This window comes from Culicoides brevitarsis, chromosome 1, assembly GCF_036172545.1.
Source record: "Culicoides brevitarsis isolate CSIRO-B50_1 chromosome 1, AGI_CSIRO_Cbre_v1, whole genome shotgun sequence".
In the NCBI taxonomy this organism is placed as follows: domain Eukaryota; kingdom Metazoa; phylum Arthropoda; class Insecta; order Diptera; family Ceratopogonidae; genus Culicoides; species Culicoides brevitarsis.
Window position 1 is genome coordinate 21,379,548 of NC_087085.1, and position 21,110 is coordinate 21,400,657.

General features: G+C 29.5%; 1 protein-coding gene and 2 non-coding genes across 5 annotated transcripts in view; 2 read left to right on the plus strand and 1 right to left on the minus strand.

Moving 5' to 3' along the window:
- LOC134827509 (E3 ubiquitin-protein ligase goliath) overlaps positions 1-21,110 on the minus strand; it is a 39,448-nt gene that overhangs the window by 12,296 nt on the left and 6,042 nt on the right. For 2 of the 3 annotated variants that reach the window (XM_063840186.1, XM_063840185.1), the window contains exon 2: positions 2,387-3,623. In XM_063840186.1, the coding sequence (XP_063696256.1) occupies positions 2,387-2,942 (556 nt within the window). In that variant the 5' untranslated portion in view covers positions 2,943-3,623. Of the gene's footprint in view, positions 1-2,386; positions 3,624-13,527; positions 13,612-21,110 lie in introns of those variants that run through there. The other variant, XM_063840187.1, reaches the window with a different exon arrangement.
- On the plus strand, positions 15,482-15,552 carry Trnag-gcc (transfer RNA glycine (anticodon GCC)). Its single transcript has one exon. It is a non-coding gene; the product is annotated as a tRNA-Gly (tRNA).
- On the plus strand, positions 15,807-15,877 carry Trnag-gcc (transfer RNA glycine (anticodon GCC)). The gene has a single exon. It is a non-coding gene; the product is annotated as a tRNA-Gly (tRNA).

Consider the following 21,110-nt stretch of genomic DNA (forward strand, 5'->3'; position numbering starts at 1 on the left):
TTCTTTAATTTATTTCATTCAATGCTAAAAACATGACTTTTTATGAGACTCGTACTTATACAAAGAAAAACGTACAAGAAAATAATAAGGAATTGTCTATTGTTCATTTTATTTTATATTTCACCGAATAACGAGCACGACATGACTGACATTGGTCAAAGCATTAATCAAAAGACATTTTATTAAATAAATTCGTTTAATGCGGAAACTTAAACTTCGCGGTTACATATAAGGTCCGTTGTAGCAAACTTTTCCTTTAACATGAACCTTTACGATGTTTTTTGTTTGTACAAATTATTGTTTGAACACAATATACTTCATAAAAAACTTTAATAGTTTGGAGTCGTTTACAACGATAATGAAAACAAACATAACATAAAATAAACATTCGGAACCGACAATTTAGAAATAAATTAGCCATTGACTCTCGTAATGTTTATTACTTCATTATTACAGAAAATACCAAAATGAGAAAGCTTTGAATATTTTTTTTTTAAAGACGAAAAAGCGTGAATCCATTATTTTGTAAAAAAATTCGTTATGTAAAAATTCTTGGTTCAATTATGTTTTGAAAAAATAACTATTTTAGCTTATTAGGGTGTTTCAAAAATGAATTTTGTTTCGAGATTTCTATTGAAAATTTTTTATCAAAATATATTTTGAGAAAAAAATGTTTGTCAATTTCTATAAGAACTTAATCAGTGCTAAAATCCAGTGGGAGGTTCGAGAGATCTCAAATTCTGAATGAATACTATAGAGCAACTAACAACATCAAGTAAGTATTTTATGTTTTTTAGTCCTGTGATAATTAATTGTTATTTTTATTTGTTAGTTTACAAAACAAAGTTCATTTGCAAGTGTGGCATGTCGTCATCAGCGACATCTACATTGACAGAAAGTGACAGCAGTCGCGAGTAACAAAGTAAAACGTACATTGACTTGTATAAAGTATTTTTGATGTTAAACCCCGAAAAGCCTAGTTTTACTTAAGCAGTTCCCATTCAGCTCATCACAGGAAGAATTGTTATGAAAGACCTTCTCAAAAGAGAAAGATATGAAACTTTCTATGGAGATCAATGATGAAACGATACCTACCCAGGGAAAGCTCTATCAAGCATATGCATAGGTAAGGAAAATCGCAGTCTGGTTTGGCAAGTTGAGATAGAAATGCGTACGTTAATCGTGAAATTTTAGGAATCGGAATGGGAGTTGGACCCTTTTCTTTGTCTCTGTCACTTTCCTTGCCAACTACAACTAAACAACTTTTGCCTACTAGACGCTTTCTCTGGCAAATCCCGAACCAATTTTCATTTCAAAATTTTTATCACTGCACTCACGTTTCACCATATGGAAAGAAAAAATAGAAGACGAGATGATATCGATATCGATGACTGTATGTCCAACTCTACCGCTGTCTTTTGGGACCGAATGGTAATAAGCTTATTGCGTCTGATAATCAAAAGTTTTGAGAGAGAACGAGATTTGGACATTGTAAAATTCAAATAATCACCATTTCCTTTTTTAATGTTTCCGTTCCCTAATAGGGAATCCCTATGCCTAATGTTTCCTTTAGAAGTGATAGACGTCCTAACTTTTAGATCATTTGTCGTTTAAAATAAACATGTAAGAGCTTTTCTTCACAATTTTTTGATAATGAAAAGGAACCCAAATATTGACGGAGAAAATATTCAAAAATATTGCTTTTGCCCTCGAATCCAAGCTCGAAGACGGTTTTATGTTTTCTAATTAAGGTTTTACAATTATCATCAATTATCTCTTTTGCACTTTCAAGCCCATTTATATCAAAATAAGTTTCAACTTTAGATTAAATTTTAGTTTTAATCAACAAACAAATAGATTTCACACCAGTATTGAATTTGTATCAACAATTCTGCTATAATAATAGTGCAGTCAATACAAATGCAATAAATTGAACCACAAACACTGCTAAAACTTTTTGCAAATGCGCAGTCCTGATGCATTGACACAGAAATACTCAATTTACATAAAATATTTTTAATAATTTATTAAGCACGGATGAAGACATATACTGTCTTTGTCATAATTCGACGTGTTTGCATATAGTGTCATCCGTAATAAATAATGTACACGTTTTACAAACAGTTGAAACTCGGTCAAACGAGATGTACTTTTTTTCTGTGTCAGTTAAACATGAGCTTTTTTCTGTGTTAATAAAATAAAATAAAAAACGTCCTTGATCATTTGTTCGTTTTTTTTTCTATTTTTAAAAGTAACCTGCTTGACGCGTTGTTATCAGAAACTTTGATAAGATATCTATCAATCTTGTTTGTGAATGACAACGACTCATATTGGGTGGTTTACAGTAATTGAATATTAAAAAAAAAATAAAAATAAAGGTACTTACGGTCTTTTCCGAGAATTTTCATTTTATCCAAGTTGATGGAGTCTCTGTCGTTGTAGACAATCACACCGGATGCATTATGTTTGTATGCATGATTAACTTTTTCCTCGAAATTGCACTTTCCACGTTTAATGAGGGCAATCCAGGGCTCATTTGGAATCGGTTTTCCCTTTGTTCCGAGCATATCTTCGTCGCATCCCGTGTGATCGGTCAAATCGCGCGGCGACGTGATATGCACGAGTTTTCCCTCGACATTCAGGATTTTTCCCTCGCCATATTTGGCTTTTTCCGAGCGATTTACAAACTCGTCGGACTCGTCGCTGTAGTAGGAGATGTTGATTGTGGCAAAAACCCACACATCCATCGGCGCATAACTGCGATCCGTTGGTCCCTGTTGATCGACTGCACCTGATCCTGACACCGGAACCGGATATGCCGAGGAAATTTGATTTTGGTAGAAATCTGTGTGTTGATTTATGTCGGAGCTGGGTGCGGAATTGGCTGCAACGAGTGACACACCGAGTAGCAGCGACACGAATTTTGTTGTGATGAAATTCATTTTGACGATTTTTTTTTTTATTATTCTAGCACTTTTAATTTTATTTTTTTCTCAAAAAATGAATGGCACTATTTTTTAACGATGATTAAATTTCTAATAAAAATATTTTGTAGTGAATTAAAATCGCACATTTACGCACTCTCTGATATTTTTAATTTTGGCTTTTGTAAATATTTTTGTTTTGCACCGCAATTACTGCGCAATAAAAGTATTAAATTCGCTCTGCACTTTGAGAAATTGTTTTCAAAAATGACGAATGTCAACTGATTCAGCACACTATTGAGTATAATGTAACAACGTATGAGCGCAGCACTAATCTTATCTTATCTCCGATGTGATATTTTTCCAAAACTCGTGTACTTCTTCGTACTCCTCGTGCGTTCGGCAATGACAAATAACGGAAACACTAAACGACTGGCGAAATAAAAGAAAACAATTGTCTTATCAGATAACGAGTTTTAGGCCTCCTTTGATACTACTGATAAGATTTGGCGAATTTCAGTCTATTCAAAGGTTTTGTGAATGTTCCAGTTATTTCTTGTTGGCTTGTTGTTTGTGAAGTAGCTAGCTGCTGTAACTGACGAAGCTTGTCAAGATAACAATTTTTTTTTTGGGTGGTGATGGCAGTCTCGTATGTTGATGATGCGTAGACTTTCCAACAGCTGTTAGGTTGCGTGAAATCTGAAAAGACAAACAAAAATATTTGAATTAAATTTAATTGAAATAAAATATAAAGTTATCGTTCGTAGAAGAAACAACGATGGTCGCGCATTTCGTTCACCAAAGATCGTTTTAAGCAAGTAATTTAAAAAATTTCAAACCACGTGACCTGAAAAATATTCAAATCACCTAAGAAACCACGTGATCTAAAAGATTCTGTGAATTTTCAAACCACGTGACATAAAAAATTCAAACCACGTGGTCTAAAATATTTCAAACTACCTGCCCTGTGAAAATTTTCGAACTACCTGTCCTGTGAAAGTTTTCAAACCACGTGACCTGATAATTTCCAAACTTTGGATCTGAATAATTTATAAACCACATGATTTGGCACAGTGACAGAGTAAAACCACATTTTTCATCGAAATGCGGTAATAAATTCACAAAAAATGAAAATCTATTGACAGTTGACCTCGACCCTGTCGAGAATGACGAAGACTCGGTTGCATAAGCGCAAATACAAACAAGATTCACTCTCACTTTTTATTTAGAACTGACTCATCTCAGCTGATGATACATCGTGTCGTTTAAAAGCAATTAGGTATTTATACAAATATTCATTTTACTAGCACGAACTATTCTACTCGCAAGTAAGTGATGCACAACGTCTCATCGTTTTTAGTTTTTTTGTTTGTTGTTGTTTCGCCTTTTGTGTTGCAAATATGCTGTTTGATGCCAAAGCGAGATAACAATGAAAAATATTTATATTAATTATAATTTTAATTTATGATATGGATGGTGGCTTCAACATTTATTTTTTTTATAGACTGACAAAAATGATTTTGCATCTGTGTAAGTTATTGTTTAGAGAACGACAAGCAAATCATAACAATAATAAATGCAAAATCGTTTTATTCTCTTGTGAGAATATATGGCAGTTGATTTATTGTTCGTTATAGTCTAATAAATTAGCATCCACATGATTCATGGCACGGTCGTCGTGTCTTTACCGTCTGTTGTCAATTTCTTGACAAAAATTTGCCGAATAAATTCGTGACAATTTAAATCTCTGAGATGATGCTTGTGACAATTTAAGCTTCGTCAAACTAAGCATTTGCAAAGGCATTCAGATAGCAAATATGTATGATTTTTGTCGCTAACCGTTAATCTTGTCCAGTGACTCATATTAAAACACGTGCGTTGATACAATAAATATTCAATTTTTTTTCCAATTTTTTACAGATCAATAAAAAATTAAATAATTTATTTTATTAAAATTTATTTATTTTTTGAAAAATTAAAAAAAAATGGCTTATGTTTTAAATTTATTTAAAAATTAACAAAAATATTATTCCAAGTAATTTTTGGAAAAAAAAATTTTTTTTTGAACAATTTAATTAAGAGCAATCTTAATCAATATGAATAAATTTAAAAATTTTCAAAAATAACAAAAATGTAAAATTCTAAAATTTTTTAAATCATTTTTGATAATTTTACTTAAAAAATAGTAAATCTAGTTCTCGTGAAAAAATTTTTTTTTTTTGATCTCTTATTTGAAGTTTGATAGCAGAATTTAAATAAAAATGCGTCATGAAATCAAAATATTTGCACAAAAATTTGGGTCATTTTTTTTTATTAAGGTTATTAAACTGCATTTAACGATTTATCTTATAACAACAATGGTCGACATGTAACAAGAAAAAACATTCACCATCATCTTTCTTAAAAATATTTATTTATCAACTGCAATCTACATTGCAACAAAAAAGATGAAATGCAAAAATATTTAATTTCTTTCAATGTTTCCTCCTGACATTAAATGACACTTGAATGGCGCTTATTTTATGTTCATTATAAATTACTTGTTCATTTTCCTTTGTGCCTTTCCTGCCACAAGCAACTTGTAACAAGAAGCGATGAGGTTCGAGATTAGCATTTTTTCTCGATAAAAAAAATATTCTCGTTGTTACACATTTATAACCTGAAGAGAACAATAAAGCAAAAAAAAAAGTGGTTACCATGTATAATTACCATGAATGAACATTACTGGCCAATTTTGCACAACAATAACAAAGAACAACAAGATCAATGTCTCACGTATTTTCTTCTTTTTGCACGCGTTCTACAGACATTTCACGTTGCACCCCCACTTTTGTCTGTGACGACGACTCTGTGATGGTGTGAATATCAAAACTTGTGTCTCGTCTCTTCGATAAATGCGCATCGACAACAATTTGCTGCACTTACTATATTTGTGGATGATGAAGGTTTGCAGCAAAATCAAGAATAATAATAAAATTGCGTCTCATTATCCGACCTTGATAAATACAATGAACCCATGTGCGTATCGTTGCCATGTATGTATGTGAATTTGTTGCAGCAAAATCACGAGAGTTAGTCAAGTATAAATTGATTGCATTTTTTTTTCGTTTGTTTGTTTACAATTCTTGCAAGAAATAAAGTTGAAAAAAATAATCAAAGGGATGTTTTGAAACATAAATTTTCATTGTTAAGATTTTTTTCTGGAATTATCGTCAAATAATCGACAATTTATCGAAAAATTTATTATCCATTATTTTTACAGGCAATAAAATAATCATTAGTGGAATTTCTCTGCTTTTTCTTTGTTCTATCGAGAGGCGCCAAATTTCCTAATCTTTTAATTAATTCATCCATTAAGTCGAGCTCTGACGCAAAATTATTAATTTACATCACAAAATATCACAACAAAGACAAAATTCAGGAAAATCTATTAAAACCGCAGTTTACTTTGATTTTGAAGAAAGAAAAAAAAACATTTTCCGTGATTCTAAAATCCATTAAATAATTAATTATACAACATTTTAGTAAATTTACGTAATTAATTTCACAAGCGTATCGTTTACGCACAAAATGAGAATAAAATTCAAAAAGACGTGATATTCCACTGTTTTCGACATCTTCGCGTAAAATACCTATTCGTTCATTTAAAAGCAATTTTCTCAATTAATTGGAAGATATTTTTTCCAAAAAGTTAAATCACACTTGGCATGCATGTCTCTTTACCTCTACGCGAATCATCAAACCATAAATGAACGTGTGGTTTTCACATAAAAATTCATGATTTTCAACTACGTTATTATGACACGCTGCCGCGGCGCAACGGATTACAAGCTATCATTATTTAAGCAGTCTTATTGTAATGGAAGCTCATAAAAATTATAAATTATGGATTAAAAAGAAAATAACTAATACACCACACATACGTGTGTGCTCAGCAGTTAGTGTGTGTGAGAGAGAGCGCAAACAGCAAATGATTTTAAAAATTTTCATGCCTTAGTTACTCTGACTGACTTTAACATGTACCTATATTACTGATATTATATTTAGTGTCATTATTACAGCACAACTTTTGGCATAATTTTTCGATATTTAGGTTACCTAACACTAAAATTACAGACAAATATCGTCACGCCAAACTGTCACTTTCAAAGATTTTTGATAATGATGAGATTTTTTAGAAGAAATTCTGAAAAATTTACACTTTTTCTGATTTTTTTTTTATTTTAGAAATATTTAAATTAATATTTTAATTGAAGATCAAAAAATTTAAAATTTTTTATAAAAGTAATTTTAATTTAAATTAAATTAAATGAAAAAAATGTCATCATTTTAAAACAGGTCAAAAAACTTTTGAGATAAATTTCAAAAAATATTTTATTAAATATTAGGAGTAAAAGTTAAATTTATTTAGTAAAAAATCAATTATTTTTTTCTTTTCGAAAATTTTTTGACAAAAAAGTTTAAGGAATTAAATTAAAATTTTTTAACTATCAAAAAAAATTAATAATTTAATTTTTATAAACATAAATTTTTATTTTATTTTTTTTTTTTTGAAACCAAATGAAGATTTTGTATTTGACAAGAATTTTTTCGAACCTGTTCTTAAGACACAAATTTTATAAAAAAAAAATTTAAGTAAAAATTTTTATTTTCATAAAAATTATTTAAAAAAAAAAGTATTTCACTTTAAATTTTTACAAACCAAAAAATTATTCAACAACTTTATGATTCATTCAATAAAATTAATGATCATCTGCAAATATAAATTTGGGTCATTTTAAATGAAAATATTATTTTTTGTAATAAAAAAAAAGTTAAATGGAAATGGTCAAATTAAAATTGTCGCAAAAAAAAATTGTGGGACAGCACATTTCAATTTATTTAGAATGGCTTTGAAAAAATCGAAGAGCAACAATAAGCCGATTATTAATAAATATATTGGCCCACATTCAACTAGGAATACTCTGTTTGCATTTTCAAGTGTTTGTTATTATTTTCTTATTTTAGCCAGTAAAAGGGAAAAGTGCAGTGAGCCAGTTTTAAAATAATAATAATAACATTTTGGAGTGGTGCCGTGCATATAAAATGAACCACATACTTTGTGTGTAATCCATAAATCATTCAGTAAGAATATTTTTCTCACCTCATGTGGTTTAGTACAGCACTTAGAGTTGCGGTGTGCGAGAGAGAGATGTAAATGTGTTTCCAGTTGAGTCTTTCGGTCATAAATTTCTTTTTGGACATAAACATTTCGAGCGAGATGAAAGTAGATTATAATATTTGAAAATACTTGCAGAGCAAAAAATTTAGGTTAACTGAGTAATTGAAGTTTTTTTCTGGAAATTATTTTTTTTATGTGTTTCGATTCACATGAGTTGCTTTGCAGCGTCCCACAAAAAAAATGCAAGTGAAAACTAAAAATAGAGAAAAACAAAAGTCACATAAAATTATTATCATTGTGTCATTTATAGCAAGTACCTAGAGGTGATCTAGTTTAAACATTCTATTATTCGTTCGTTTATACGAATAATGCCAGAGATGTTTAAATCGGACGTTAATTTAAAAGATCATTTAATATTAGAGAGAAATGTGTTATGTGTAACAAGTTCACTTTAATTAAAAGAGCACGTATACCCCCTTTGTGAATGTGCCACAATACATTTTTAATGGCATTTAGATTAGATACTTGTTGTGTTTATTGCGAGTTTATTGATTATTTATATTATGACTGCTGCGTGTGATTCGAATATAATAATTCTTTGTTGGTATGGGACCAAAATGCACGACTATTACTGGTCCTATTAATAAAACATCTGTCAAATAAGTACAAAAAAAAACACAAACATTTTAAAATTGTGAGTATTTTGCTCCTCCGTGTCGTCGTCGTGCCAGTAATAATCCATAATGTCTGATGCCAACCAGAAAAACAAGATATTTTTAACTACTCTGTTACGACGACATGTTACTTACACTTATTAATTGTTTGTTTGTGTATCTTGTACCGCAAAGACCGGTAATTCGCATTTACCGATGCTCATTAAGTGGCTTTGTAGACAAATGGCGGCATGTTGATTGACACAAAATAATAATTTTCGATTTAAAATTCCAAATAAAGTTTATTAAACTTCAATTCAAGGCAAGTAACTACCATATCTTCCTCAATATTTACATATCTAGCAACTGTCAGTGGGATGTCTCTTTTTTTTTTGACTAGAATATGACATTTTCACGCAAAAGTACTTAGACAACAAAAATTAATATTATATGAATAATGAGCTCGGCAAATCCATTTGGATGAAAATTTTGTTTGAAATGTGTCATGTTTGCTCATGTTCCGGATTTTTAACACATTTTTTAAAAAATATTTTGAAAAAATATGATTTACATGTCTGTCCGAGAATATCAGTACGAAAAAATAATTAATAAAAGTGGACAGAAATAATTATTTCAAGTCGCATCAGTCTTATCCATTATTTGGGGTGAAAAAATCATTGGCATCTTTTTGTCTTCATTTTAATGGCTATTTCTCAATTCTAAAAGTACAGATTTCTTAAAATTGCAGGCAGACAATTGTGTACAAGCTACTGAAACGATTAAAGGACAAAATTAATAAAAATTAAAATTAAATTATTTAATTAAAATTAAATTTAATAAAACTTATTTCGAACTGTTTGTTTAAAAAATCTTAAAAATATTTTTTTCAAAATTATGAAAAAAGCCCAAATGAATTTTTAAATTTTTTTTTAAATTATTTTTAATTATTTTATTATTTTTATTTGTTTTTTATTTAATTTTTAAAATTAATAAAAGAAATAAATTAAATAATTAATAATTAAATTAATTTGAAAATTAAAATTAATTTTAAAAAATAAAATTAATTTCGAGTAGTCGCGATTTAAAAAATAAATTAAAATGCGCTAAAATATTTTAAATCACGAATACCAAGTTCATATAATTTTTTTATAAATTACATTTTTTTCTGCTCAGTAATGCGACGTGATCAGCTGTTTTCAAGTAAATTTGCCAAAAAAATGTTCCAAATCAATTTTATTCGGATTGTGAGCTAAATATCAAGGTCTTCGCAATAAAAAAGCGGCAAAAAGAACAGGGATAATAATTGAGAATCATGTGATTAATGGAAAGATTAAAAACCAGAATTTACACGAGCTTCAATAGCCCCCAGTAGTGCCAGTTTGAGCAGAAAATTTATATAAAAATGCAAATCTACAAGTGTAAAAAAACATAATCATTAAAATTATGACTTTATATTTGTTTGTGCTTTAAATAATTTTTTTTCAGACTATACGGAACATGTGAATAGGCGATTCCACATAAAAAGGTTGTAAATTTAATTGTGAATGAATCATTTCGCGCGAGTGTCAATGCAACAGTAAATATAGTAATAATAATATTTTACTTCCCAGGAGATTTTAAATGTCGATTGTTTTATTTGATATTTCAAAGCTTGCGGTTTAGTGTTATTAAATTATACAAATGACAGGCAACAGACAATAACGCGTTGTATATAAATAAATAAATAAATTTGTTATATTAAAATGAGGAAATACATTTCTATGTAAAGTTCTGTGTATATTGTTTGTTGGTGTTAATACACTTCACGAGAATCAAAAGGCAAGGTTGTCTACTAACAAAAAAGGTAATAGTTGGATTATGGTCTACAAAGAGAAAGAAAGTTCCCATTATTTGTACCAATATTGAGTATATGAGGTCGACACCATTCAAGTTTCTTACACAATGCAAGCCGTTGTTATTTTTTTGTGTGTTTTTTTCTGACCGCAGCAAAATGTTTCTTTTCACGTTTATTTTTAACTTTTTTTATAACATTTCTTATTTTTTTAAAATTTCAACGTTCATACAGTCAAGATCAAGAGCATTCACACAAAAATATACATATGCGATATTTTTGCGCGTTTTTTGTGTTAAACTTGAATCTTGTCATTCAAGGACGTTCATGCGTATTTTTTGTTTGTTCATTTACAGTTTAGCACACCTTTTATTTACGTATTGAATAATTTATTGCACTAAAGTTTCTGATACAGACAAAAAGAACGAAACAATGCAATGAATTAATTAAGATATTTTGCGAGAAAAAAAAACATCTCATGGACAGAAAGAACATCACAAAGTTAATTATTATCGTCGATAAGACATTCACCTTTCAAACGTTAAATAGACTGACTTTCATAAGGTTGATGACTCTCTTTGACTTTTACAGCAAAAAAATTGTTAAAATCTGTCTATCTAGCTAGAACGATCAATCAAAATCTCTCAACTTAATTTTTGTGTAATAAAAACTTGTTACAAGTTACACTCTAATTATTACAGTTACCGGTTTCGTAGCAAGAACTGAAAAAAAAACATTTAAAATTTTGAAAAAAAAAATCACAAAATTACTCAAGCAGAAATTCATTACGTTAAGAACATGCTTCGCTTTGATTCTTCACACAGCTCAGATTACATCAATCATGATGACATTTCTTCAGTATGATTTTTACAGCGCATTTGAAATAAAACACCGGCATATTTCAAGTGTTTTTAAACAGACACATTTGAATATTCTTTGCGGTGGTTTGTTTTTTTTTTCGCTCATTATTTTCATCATCATCGTTTTAAAATTCATTCATTGCACCATCTTGTGTTCTCTTTGCCCATATCATGGAGATTTTATTTATAAATAAATGAAATTTACGTGAGTGATATACATTTCCATATGGGCGAGAGTGTTTTGTAAAGCAACACCAGCATAAATAACAACAACACTCTGAAGTTGAGAACTGTAAAGAGTTCGGTGACATTTCATTAACAAATTACATTTACATATGGTAATTATCATTGCACTAAGTAGGAAGATAAATATTCGTTATTTTATCTGTTGCAGTATTTCGGATGGCGCAAAAAAAAAATATGAGACACACGTGTTTCGTGTTGATGGTAAAAAATGTTAATTTTAGAATGAGATTTTTTTTGTCATGGGAATGATCATTACTTTATGATCTATAAAATTGTTCTACAATTTTTGCTTGAAATTTTTTTTTTCTTAAACTTTCTAAAAATCCGTTAAATTTAAAACTTTAACTTGATTAATTTGTAAGTTTGTAATAAATCCAAAGGTTCACAACAGAAACGCGAGAACTAATTTTTATGAATTTCTAAATTTTATTTGTTCGACTTGTCTTCTTGCGATCTAAGTACAGAATGAGTTTCCTTTTCTTAAAATTATGCCAATGTCAACTGGACCTTCTTGGTCCCAATTCCTTAGAATCATCATAAGATATTAATCATTTTTTGAACCAAATTAGAAAATTACAATAAAATTGTTTGAATATTTATTTTTTACATGATTTTTTTCACCATTTAAATGTGCAAATATTGCGTTTCGGTAAAAAAAAAATAAAAATGAATATCAATCAAGTTTTAAAAATTTGTTGCTTCGAGAAAAAATATTTATTTGTTGACTTATAAATTAAAGTAAATATACCTAAGTAGATTTGATCAATTTTGCCAATTTAAAAAAATGCATACTATTTTTTTTTTAACAAAAATGTTTAATTACAGATTTTTGATAAGAAAAAAAGTCTGAAAATTTTTAAAAATAATATCTGATAAAAATAATAATTTAAATAAATAGTGTTATTGACATTAAGTTATCATGATAATTATAATAAATATAACTTTTTAATTAAAAAATATTCATAAAAATTACAGACCTCACATCAAGCATGTCAAAAATTCTTAACATCCTTTCTTTTTTTACGATAAAAGTGAATCACTATTTTAAAAAGTGAATCATTGCAATTCTTACATTTTTTTTCGAATATAATCCAATTCCAATTAAATTTGTCTTTTCTTCTTTCCGTTATTGAATATTCTTTTACACAAAAAAATAAATTATTCACCGTTGTCTTATTTTACACAAAAACTTCCAAATCGTAAAAAACAGCACAATCGAAGAGAACAAAATGTAGGATCCAGGCAAATATACTGTTATTATACACTTTTATTATTATTGTATATTTTTAACAACTGTGCCACTCTTCTTCGTGTTAGCTTAAATTACCATGGAAAAATACAGTTTCGGTTTTCTGTTACATATTAAATATTATTATATTATAACTACTGTTCGAAATTACTTAATGATAAAATATTTTTTTATGGTTTAGCTTAAAAATAGATTTTTTTTTTGTAGTAAAAAAACACAAAAATACGATACATCGATTTCAGAGTCCGGGACAAGACTAAGACTGACTTAGATACTTTTTTGGTTTCATGCGGAGGACATTTAATTACCGTGCATTGCAGTGCAACAAGTAAAGGGCTCGCAATAGCAATCGTTAATTGCATGGACTGGATCACCTTGAGCCAATAAATATGTTAGTGCAGGGTGATGACAATAGTTTAAATTGTACTATTGCAGCTTTTAATTAAGTAACGCAGAGAAAAAAGACTTGATTTATGTGAATTGAAACAGAAATAAGTATCATGTTCATGCGATATTTCCAGTGATAACACTAAAGGTTGTGTTTAGAATGCAAACATGAAGTTCTAGCATAAGGCTGTGACAAAGCATGACTTGTTAACTCACGATTTATGAATAATTTAAATAGGAAACGGTTGAACTAATGTTTCATTTGTGGCACTATATCCTCGAGCGAACATCATATTGTTTTTTTTTCACAACAGAACCGAACGTTTTTGCACTTTTTGTGGAAAAATTGAATGTTGGAAAATTACCTGAAAAGAAAAAAAAAGTTCATAATTATTAAATTGCAAGAAAAAAAAACTTTTCTACAAAAAAATGTACTGACGAAAGTTTAACGACATTTTGCAAGCTACATTTATTCACTATTATGAATAAAACATATTGAAAAGGCGTCACTGTGTTTGCAAAAGTATTGATAAAATATTAAAATATGTACAAAATAGGAAAAAAATGAAATGTATTCGACTTTTACTCATGCAACAACATCGAGACGGCATTTAAAAGGGTTAGCACCATGTTGTCTGTCTGCACTCCTCCACATGCTTCAAAATGACATAAAAGAACAAGTAATATCGTGTTCTATTTTGCGCCGAAGAGCTATCATTGCATTTATGCACGAGCATTATCAGTAAGGACAAACGTGTAACTTAAAGCCTTATGAACGTAAGATCTTAAGTCAAGTAATTTTCATGAATCATCAGATATTTTTACTGAAATTCGTACGCTACTAAACAAATTCTCGAGCTTTCTGAGCTCTTTTATAATTTTTGTACGAATTTCAGTAAAAATATCTGATGATTCATGAAAATTACGACCTAAGGAATGACTTAAGATCCTTACGTTCATAAAAAAGTTACACGTTTAGTCCTTTAAGCTTTTTTTTATCAGGATAAAAAGCTCAAAAAATGATTGCATGTTGTAAGCCTTTTCGTGTTCATTTCAATTTTCAGAATTGGTAATTTTTTATGTTTCAGATTTTCGCTTAAAATGAAAAAAAATCATAAAAGTTAATTAGTTAATGTAAATTTTTACTATTTTCACAACTTTTCAATTACGATTAATTGCATTTCCGCGGTTGTTGTCAACTTTTGTTGACACTCACAACAAACCGAACGTTTATTGCCCTCTTGCAACTTTAATGTCTAGCAAGAGTAACAAAATACAGAGTAACAAAGCAAAAAATAATGATATGCACAGTACAGCTCTTTTGAGTAGCTGACAACCGCAAATCAATTAACTGCCGGTCTTATGTCAGAAATGTCGGTTTGCGTTTGTTATTCTAATCAATATTGATCTGTTTGAGGTTTTTCTTTCATCATCATAACGAAATGAAATGATGCAGGCATTGAAAGTGACGTTGTTCTTGACTGCCTGGGAAAAATTTTCCATTTGGAAGATTATCATCAAAAAAAAAAAAATCCGATCGGATAAAATTCCTTTGCAGCACAATGGAACCATTAGTGTGGATCCGTGTTGCGGAATACTTTATTCGCATCTCGCAAATCAATAAATAATGCGATAAAATAAACAATTGCGTAGTTTTCAAAACATTAACGAGTTGGAGCGCGCAATTAACTCCCATATCTCTGTAATAGCGACGATAAAGAGTAATTTGTCTAGAAAATTAGCTCCATTCAAGCATCTTATGGTGTAATCGCAAGTTACGAAGAGCGTCTCTTTGCCAGCAGGTAAGCTCTACGTGACAATATGTACGAACGTTATTTCCAGCAAATTCAGTTCAAAGTCTCACTTTGTTTACCTTTTTCGTGTAATTACTCTTCGATATATAGTGAAGTGATTAAGATTAGACGTTTTACTTCGGAGTAACATCGACAAATAGGCGACGATTGGTACACATACAAAATGTTTAGTAGTATAGCCGGCAGTAGTTTATATAGTTATAGGAGTTATTTTTAGAAAGTTGTCAGTTTTTTTGCAACTCTTTGTTTTTGTTTTCTGCTTTTTTTTTTTGAAAAAAAAGATGAGATAAGCGGAAAAAACTGATATAAAGATTGACGGTGATCGACTTGTGATTTTTTCATGCCAAATATATGAAGCATCGGTGGTTCAGTGGTAGAATACTCGCCTGCCACGCGGGTGACCCGGGTCCGATTCCCGGCCGATGCAAGTGATTCTTTTTTTTAATTATTTTTTTCAAATTTGTTTAAAATTTTATAAAAATAGAACATTTTGTTATTCAATAGATATTTTAAAATATTACTTCTAAAAATTAAAAAAAAAAATAAAAACTTTATTTTTAACCCAAATTGCTCTGCATTAATTTGCAACTGATTAAGATGCATTTTTTATTTTATAAAATTTTGATAAATTTGCATAAAATATTTTTTTTATTTTTGTCAAAAATTAGTGATTCCACAAGAGCATCGGTGGTTCAGTGGTAGAATACTCGCCTGCCACGCGGGTGACCCGGGTCCGATTCCCGGCCGATGCATGTGCATTTTTTGCTGAGCCTATATTTTTCATCATAAGATATCATCTTGCAAAAACGCTTTATGGCTTGTTGACACGAAAGTTTCATATCTGAATAAATAATATATCAGCACTTAATGCTTAAACATTTTTGCCTCATGGCACATTCCGAATAACCGATCTTTGTTAAAGTACTTGCTAGTTCTAGATTACTTTGTCGATGCATTAGGTAGGAGGAAGAAATCTAGTTTTTTTCTTTAAATTGTCAAATGATGTTCAATGTCGATGTCGTTGCATCACGTTGTCAGAACTCAAGCAACTACGTGAAAAAACAAGTATTTTATTCACAATCAAACACATAGAGAGAGAACTAGAGAGAGCGAAAAAATTGCTTGTAACAACTTCTGGATAATTATTTATTTGTACATTCGTATGTGTGGTTGTTCTTGACTCAATCTGAACTAGGTAGTAGTTATTCATTTGATTTATTTACGTATTACTCAAACGTATGTTAAAAATAGTTGAAAGTTAGCAGTTTGAGCGATGAAATAAAATATCGGGACAGGAAGACTGCTTTAGATTGCCTTGAGTAAGCTTTCATGCGTTTTGTTTAGAGACGATAAGAGATAAATTACGTTTGTCTGGGGGTCATACATAACGTCACGTTCCAATTATTTTGTACGCGAGCCACTACTCTGCTGTAAAAATTTACGATTTTCGAGAATCAAGTTTAAAACTGATAACAAAAATTGAGATTACTTCCGTTACCCGTAGAATTGGTTCTACTTGTCATTTTTTGTTTTCAAAAAAGCCAAAATTATTAAATTAATTTAATTTTAAAAATAACTGAATATTTCCGCATAACTTCATAACAGGTATTCGTCAAAAATGCCTGAGAAGGATCCTGAAACTATTCTGGTCATGAAAATAAATATATCGGATCGAGGAAAAATCAAACTCTACCATAGATTAAATTGACATGTCAGCATGTTGTTTCGAGAGGACGTTAAGCTAACAGTGAAGGATGTTTAGAATGTGTCGCTGCCGTTTCTCTCAATAGAAGTAGAAACGCTTAAGCAAAGAGAGATTCAGAAGCAAATCTTAAAATAAGTAATTTCAAGAGGACGAGGAAAAAATGTGGCGTGCGTGGGTATATTTTGGAAAATAATTAATTTTTCCCTAATTTTTTTTTTTAGTAAATTAATTTTCCCTGATTTTTCTATTCCTAAACCTTCTCTTAGCTTATTATTAATATTATCGTATATAAATCAATTTAAATTTAAACTATAAAACAATATTAGAATTCGTTTTCCAATCCTTTGCTTGATTATGGATATTAATTTTTTAAGGGACATTTTTTTAGTAAATTAATTTTCCCTTAAATAACAAAGGCTTAATTTCAAGCCGGTGCTACGTAGTATTGTTAATAAATTTTATTTTGGCATTAATGCTACTTTTTTTAATAAATTAATTTTTCCCTAATTTTCCTATTCCTAAACCTTCTCTTAGCTTATTATTAATATTATCGTATATAAATCAATTTAAATTTAAACTATAAAACAATATTAGAATTCGTTTTCCAATCCTTTGCTTGATTATGGATATCAGTAATCGATCCAGGAAATGCCGTTAAGGGACATTCAAGGGCTATGTGTTTAATTGTTTGGTCAACTTGTGTGCAATTGCAAAAGGGATCTTCTCTCTTTCTCCATTTAGACAAAAAAATAATATCATTTGCCATTTTCGCACCTTATTCTGTTTATAGTAGTCCAAATGTGTCTTCTTTCTCTAGAACCTGTTAATTTTTTTGTTGGGTACAAAACAAGATGGCTATTTTTTACAGAAAAAACCTCAAAATGGTTCTCTGAGCAGAATTTCAGGGGTGCTGTAACAAAATTTATATGAATTTTAAGTTTCAACTTTTTATGCCTGTATGTGTTGAAGATAACAGCACAACTATTATTCTACTAATAATAGTATTTTTGCCGTTGTCGTCAAACAACAAAGCCCCACTTTTTATTGTGACTAAGCTGCGTTTATTTTTTCTATTAGTCATGTCCTACTTGGGCTTTGAAGAAAAAAAAATAAAATAACGAAAACTGGAAATATGTCGTCGCGTCTACTTGTAATAAAAATAAATAGAAACTTGCTTTATATTTTTAACAACATTTGCATGCTTTAAACATAAAACAGCAAAAGTTGAAAGTCTGCGTGTGTTGCGTTCATGTGTACTCGGACTCGCACTATTGTATGCTAATGATATGTAACTTCTAAAATGTATACTTCCGTATGATTTTTTTTTTGAAATATATTTTATGGAGGTGGTAGATCGATGTGTCTACCGCAAAAGTTATGTGGCTTGAATTAATTATTAGTAGCGAAGAGGTACCTGTTTGACCGGGAAAAGACGGTGGTGAGGCATGGCGCGTGAATAGCGTTATTTTTTTTAGCGTGACCTCGACTAATGTTAGATTGTGCCGGCCGTTAACTTTATTTTATTTTTTTGCGATGTATTGTATTTTAATACAATTTCCGTTAGGCAAGACCTTTTTTTTTGTTGCTCAGTAATGATTCCTCTAGGAGTTCCCTAAGAGCATTTTCTGATCGTAAATAAGAAGACATGTTCTTGGATCCGACATAATGATAGTAAATGGTTACCCACTTAATCCCACAACGAACTGTCTTTCACATCGCATGAAGCCAGAAAAATATAATTTCATACAACGCAAAACATCAGCAAGCAATCATTTGTTGTTTTCCAGACTTTGACTAGACGACGGGCTGACTGCATGACTCAACCCTTTTTATTTTATTTTTTCAAATACAATGTAATAAAAATCGTATAAATTTAAAAAGAAATCATCATAGGCTCCATAATAATAATAATATACTCAATATTAAATGATGGAGGTTAGCAACCTCAACACTCGTTCTCGTGCAATTTTTACCGCATTTCGAAAATAAATTGCGGTTTTACTCTAGAATTGACGGTCATGGTAAGAATATAAAAATTAATTTACAACGTGATTAAAAAAATTTAAAGAAATTAAGTGATTAAGAATTCAAATGAAACCACGTGGTTAAAAATTATTCAAACAATTTGGTTAAAAAATAAAAGAAGGTTTAAAAAATCAAACCACGTGGTTAAAAAACTAAAGAAACCGTTTGCTTAAAAATTTTATTTTTTTAAATTAACCATGGGATTTAAAAAAAATTAAAGCGACCACGTAGTTAAATTTATCCCAATACTAACGAAATCCGGTAACATCGTTAGTTGTTCTCTATGAACGTCAACTTTACATATTTTTATTCGTTTATTTTTATTTCTATTTGCAAACTGCATTAATGCAACAAATCGTGTCTGGGGATTCGTTAACTGCTAAACAACAATAATCACGCTCGTAATATTATTTTTGCATTATTTATTTGTTTTTTCGCTGTTTAAAAAATTCAAACAAAAAAAAAATCAACAAATCTACAATATGGTTAGTGCTTTCGGCTCATATACATTTTTTGACGTGTTGTGTTGTTATGTCATAAAAAAATTCATAGAGAGTTATAACGAGAGTTATAAAAACGAAACAAATTCAAGTTTCTCTTCCTTGCACATACAGACACATTCGCTGCGGCACGATAACGGTAGCTGCTGTATTGTTTTTGCACTGCAATAGTGCAATGCAACCCATATTTAATAACAACTAGAAGTGCATTGATTGCATCAAAATTAGGTTATATGGCATGTGAGGCAAGAGATTTGTAAGTAAGTAAATATAATTAAATTAAAAGGAATTGAAAAGCTTTTAGCGCGAACCATTTTAGAACTTGTGCAAGTTGTATTTCGAAATAAATGAAAAAAGAATTGCATGCGACAACACACGTCGTCGTAGATTACTATCGTACTAGGAAATGTAAATTTTTGTTATGTGCATATACCTGATGGACATGCAAAACTTTTTTTTCGTTTGTTGTTGTTGTTGTCTGTGTAGATGTAAAATTTATTTACAAGTCTGTCATGTATGAAATTAAATGGCTGTCGTAAGTGAACATTCACGTTGATAACTTTTTAATATAATTTTTCTTTATTGAAAGTCGCATTTCCGTCAACAAGACTTTGCACTCTTCTATCTAACACTTCAATCGCGGTGCGAGTAGATTGTGCTAATGATAAAAGATTTTTCCTTTCATACATGTCTATCGTCAAGATCTGACGATATAAAAGAACAATTTAAACAATTTCAAGTATAAATATTTGTATTTTATTTTTATTATATGGGCTTATACTTGCTATCTAACATCTTAAATAATAAAAAGAGAAAATTTTTCCGCAAGATGCGTGTTTTATGAAGGTAACGCCAGGTTCTTTTTATATTTTTATGTTTTATGATTTTATACCTTTTCTTTTTAGGGTCGTTTTAGGGTATCAAAAAAGGTTTTGGAAAAATATGGTCAGCCATTTCGGCTGATCCAGGATCAAAACAAAAAAATTAATCAGACTTAATCTTAAACTTTAATTATAATAAAAATGTTGACTTAAATTTTAAAATATTTTGGAACTTTAAAAAAATTAAATTAAGATTATTTTCTATTAACTAATTTAATTTTATTTAATTTAGTTTGATTTTTTAGTTTTTTCACAATTTATTTTAGTTTTGAGTTAAACCTTAAGTTTTTTCTTTTGACTTAAAATTTTGCTCAGAGCAAAAATTATAAAAAAAAGTTAAAATATTTGAATCATGGCTTAACCTTAATTAAAATTTAATTAAGTTTGACTTTAATAATAATATATATTTTATTGTCGTGTTCTTCATATTTGTACAATTTTTGTTACGGAATAAATAATCTACTGTAACGCCAGGGAGGTGACTTCTAACAAATTAATTTAATTTACAATGTTATCAGGACAAGTTTTAATAAGTTTGACTTTTAAGTAAAATTATATGACATTATAAACTTTTTTTTTAAATTTTTTTTTTCCAAAATTTGATCGAAAACCTAAAACCAAGGGCGGATCCAGGGGCATCGGGGCATTTCTTCATCCCCCCTTTTCAGCTCAAAATGTACTAAAAATTACAAAAAAGACTTGAAAATTGACAAAAATGACATGAGATCGGGTATGTAAAAGAGGTACTTGAAAATACTCAAATGCACTAAAAAATGTCTAAAATCTCAAAGGTTCGTTCTAGAATTTTAAATTTAAGTTTTTTGGACTACTTTACACAAAACCATCAAAAAATCTCATGCCATTTATTTTTCGA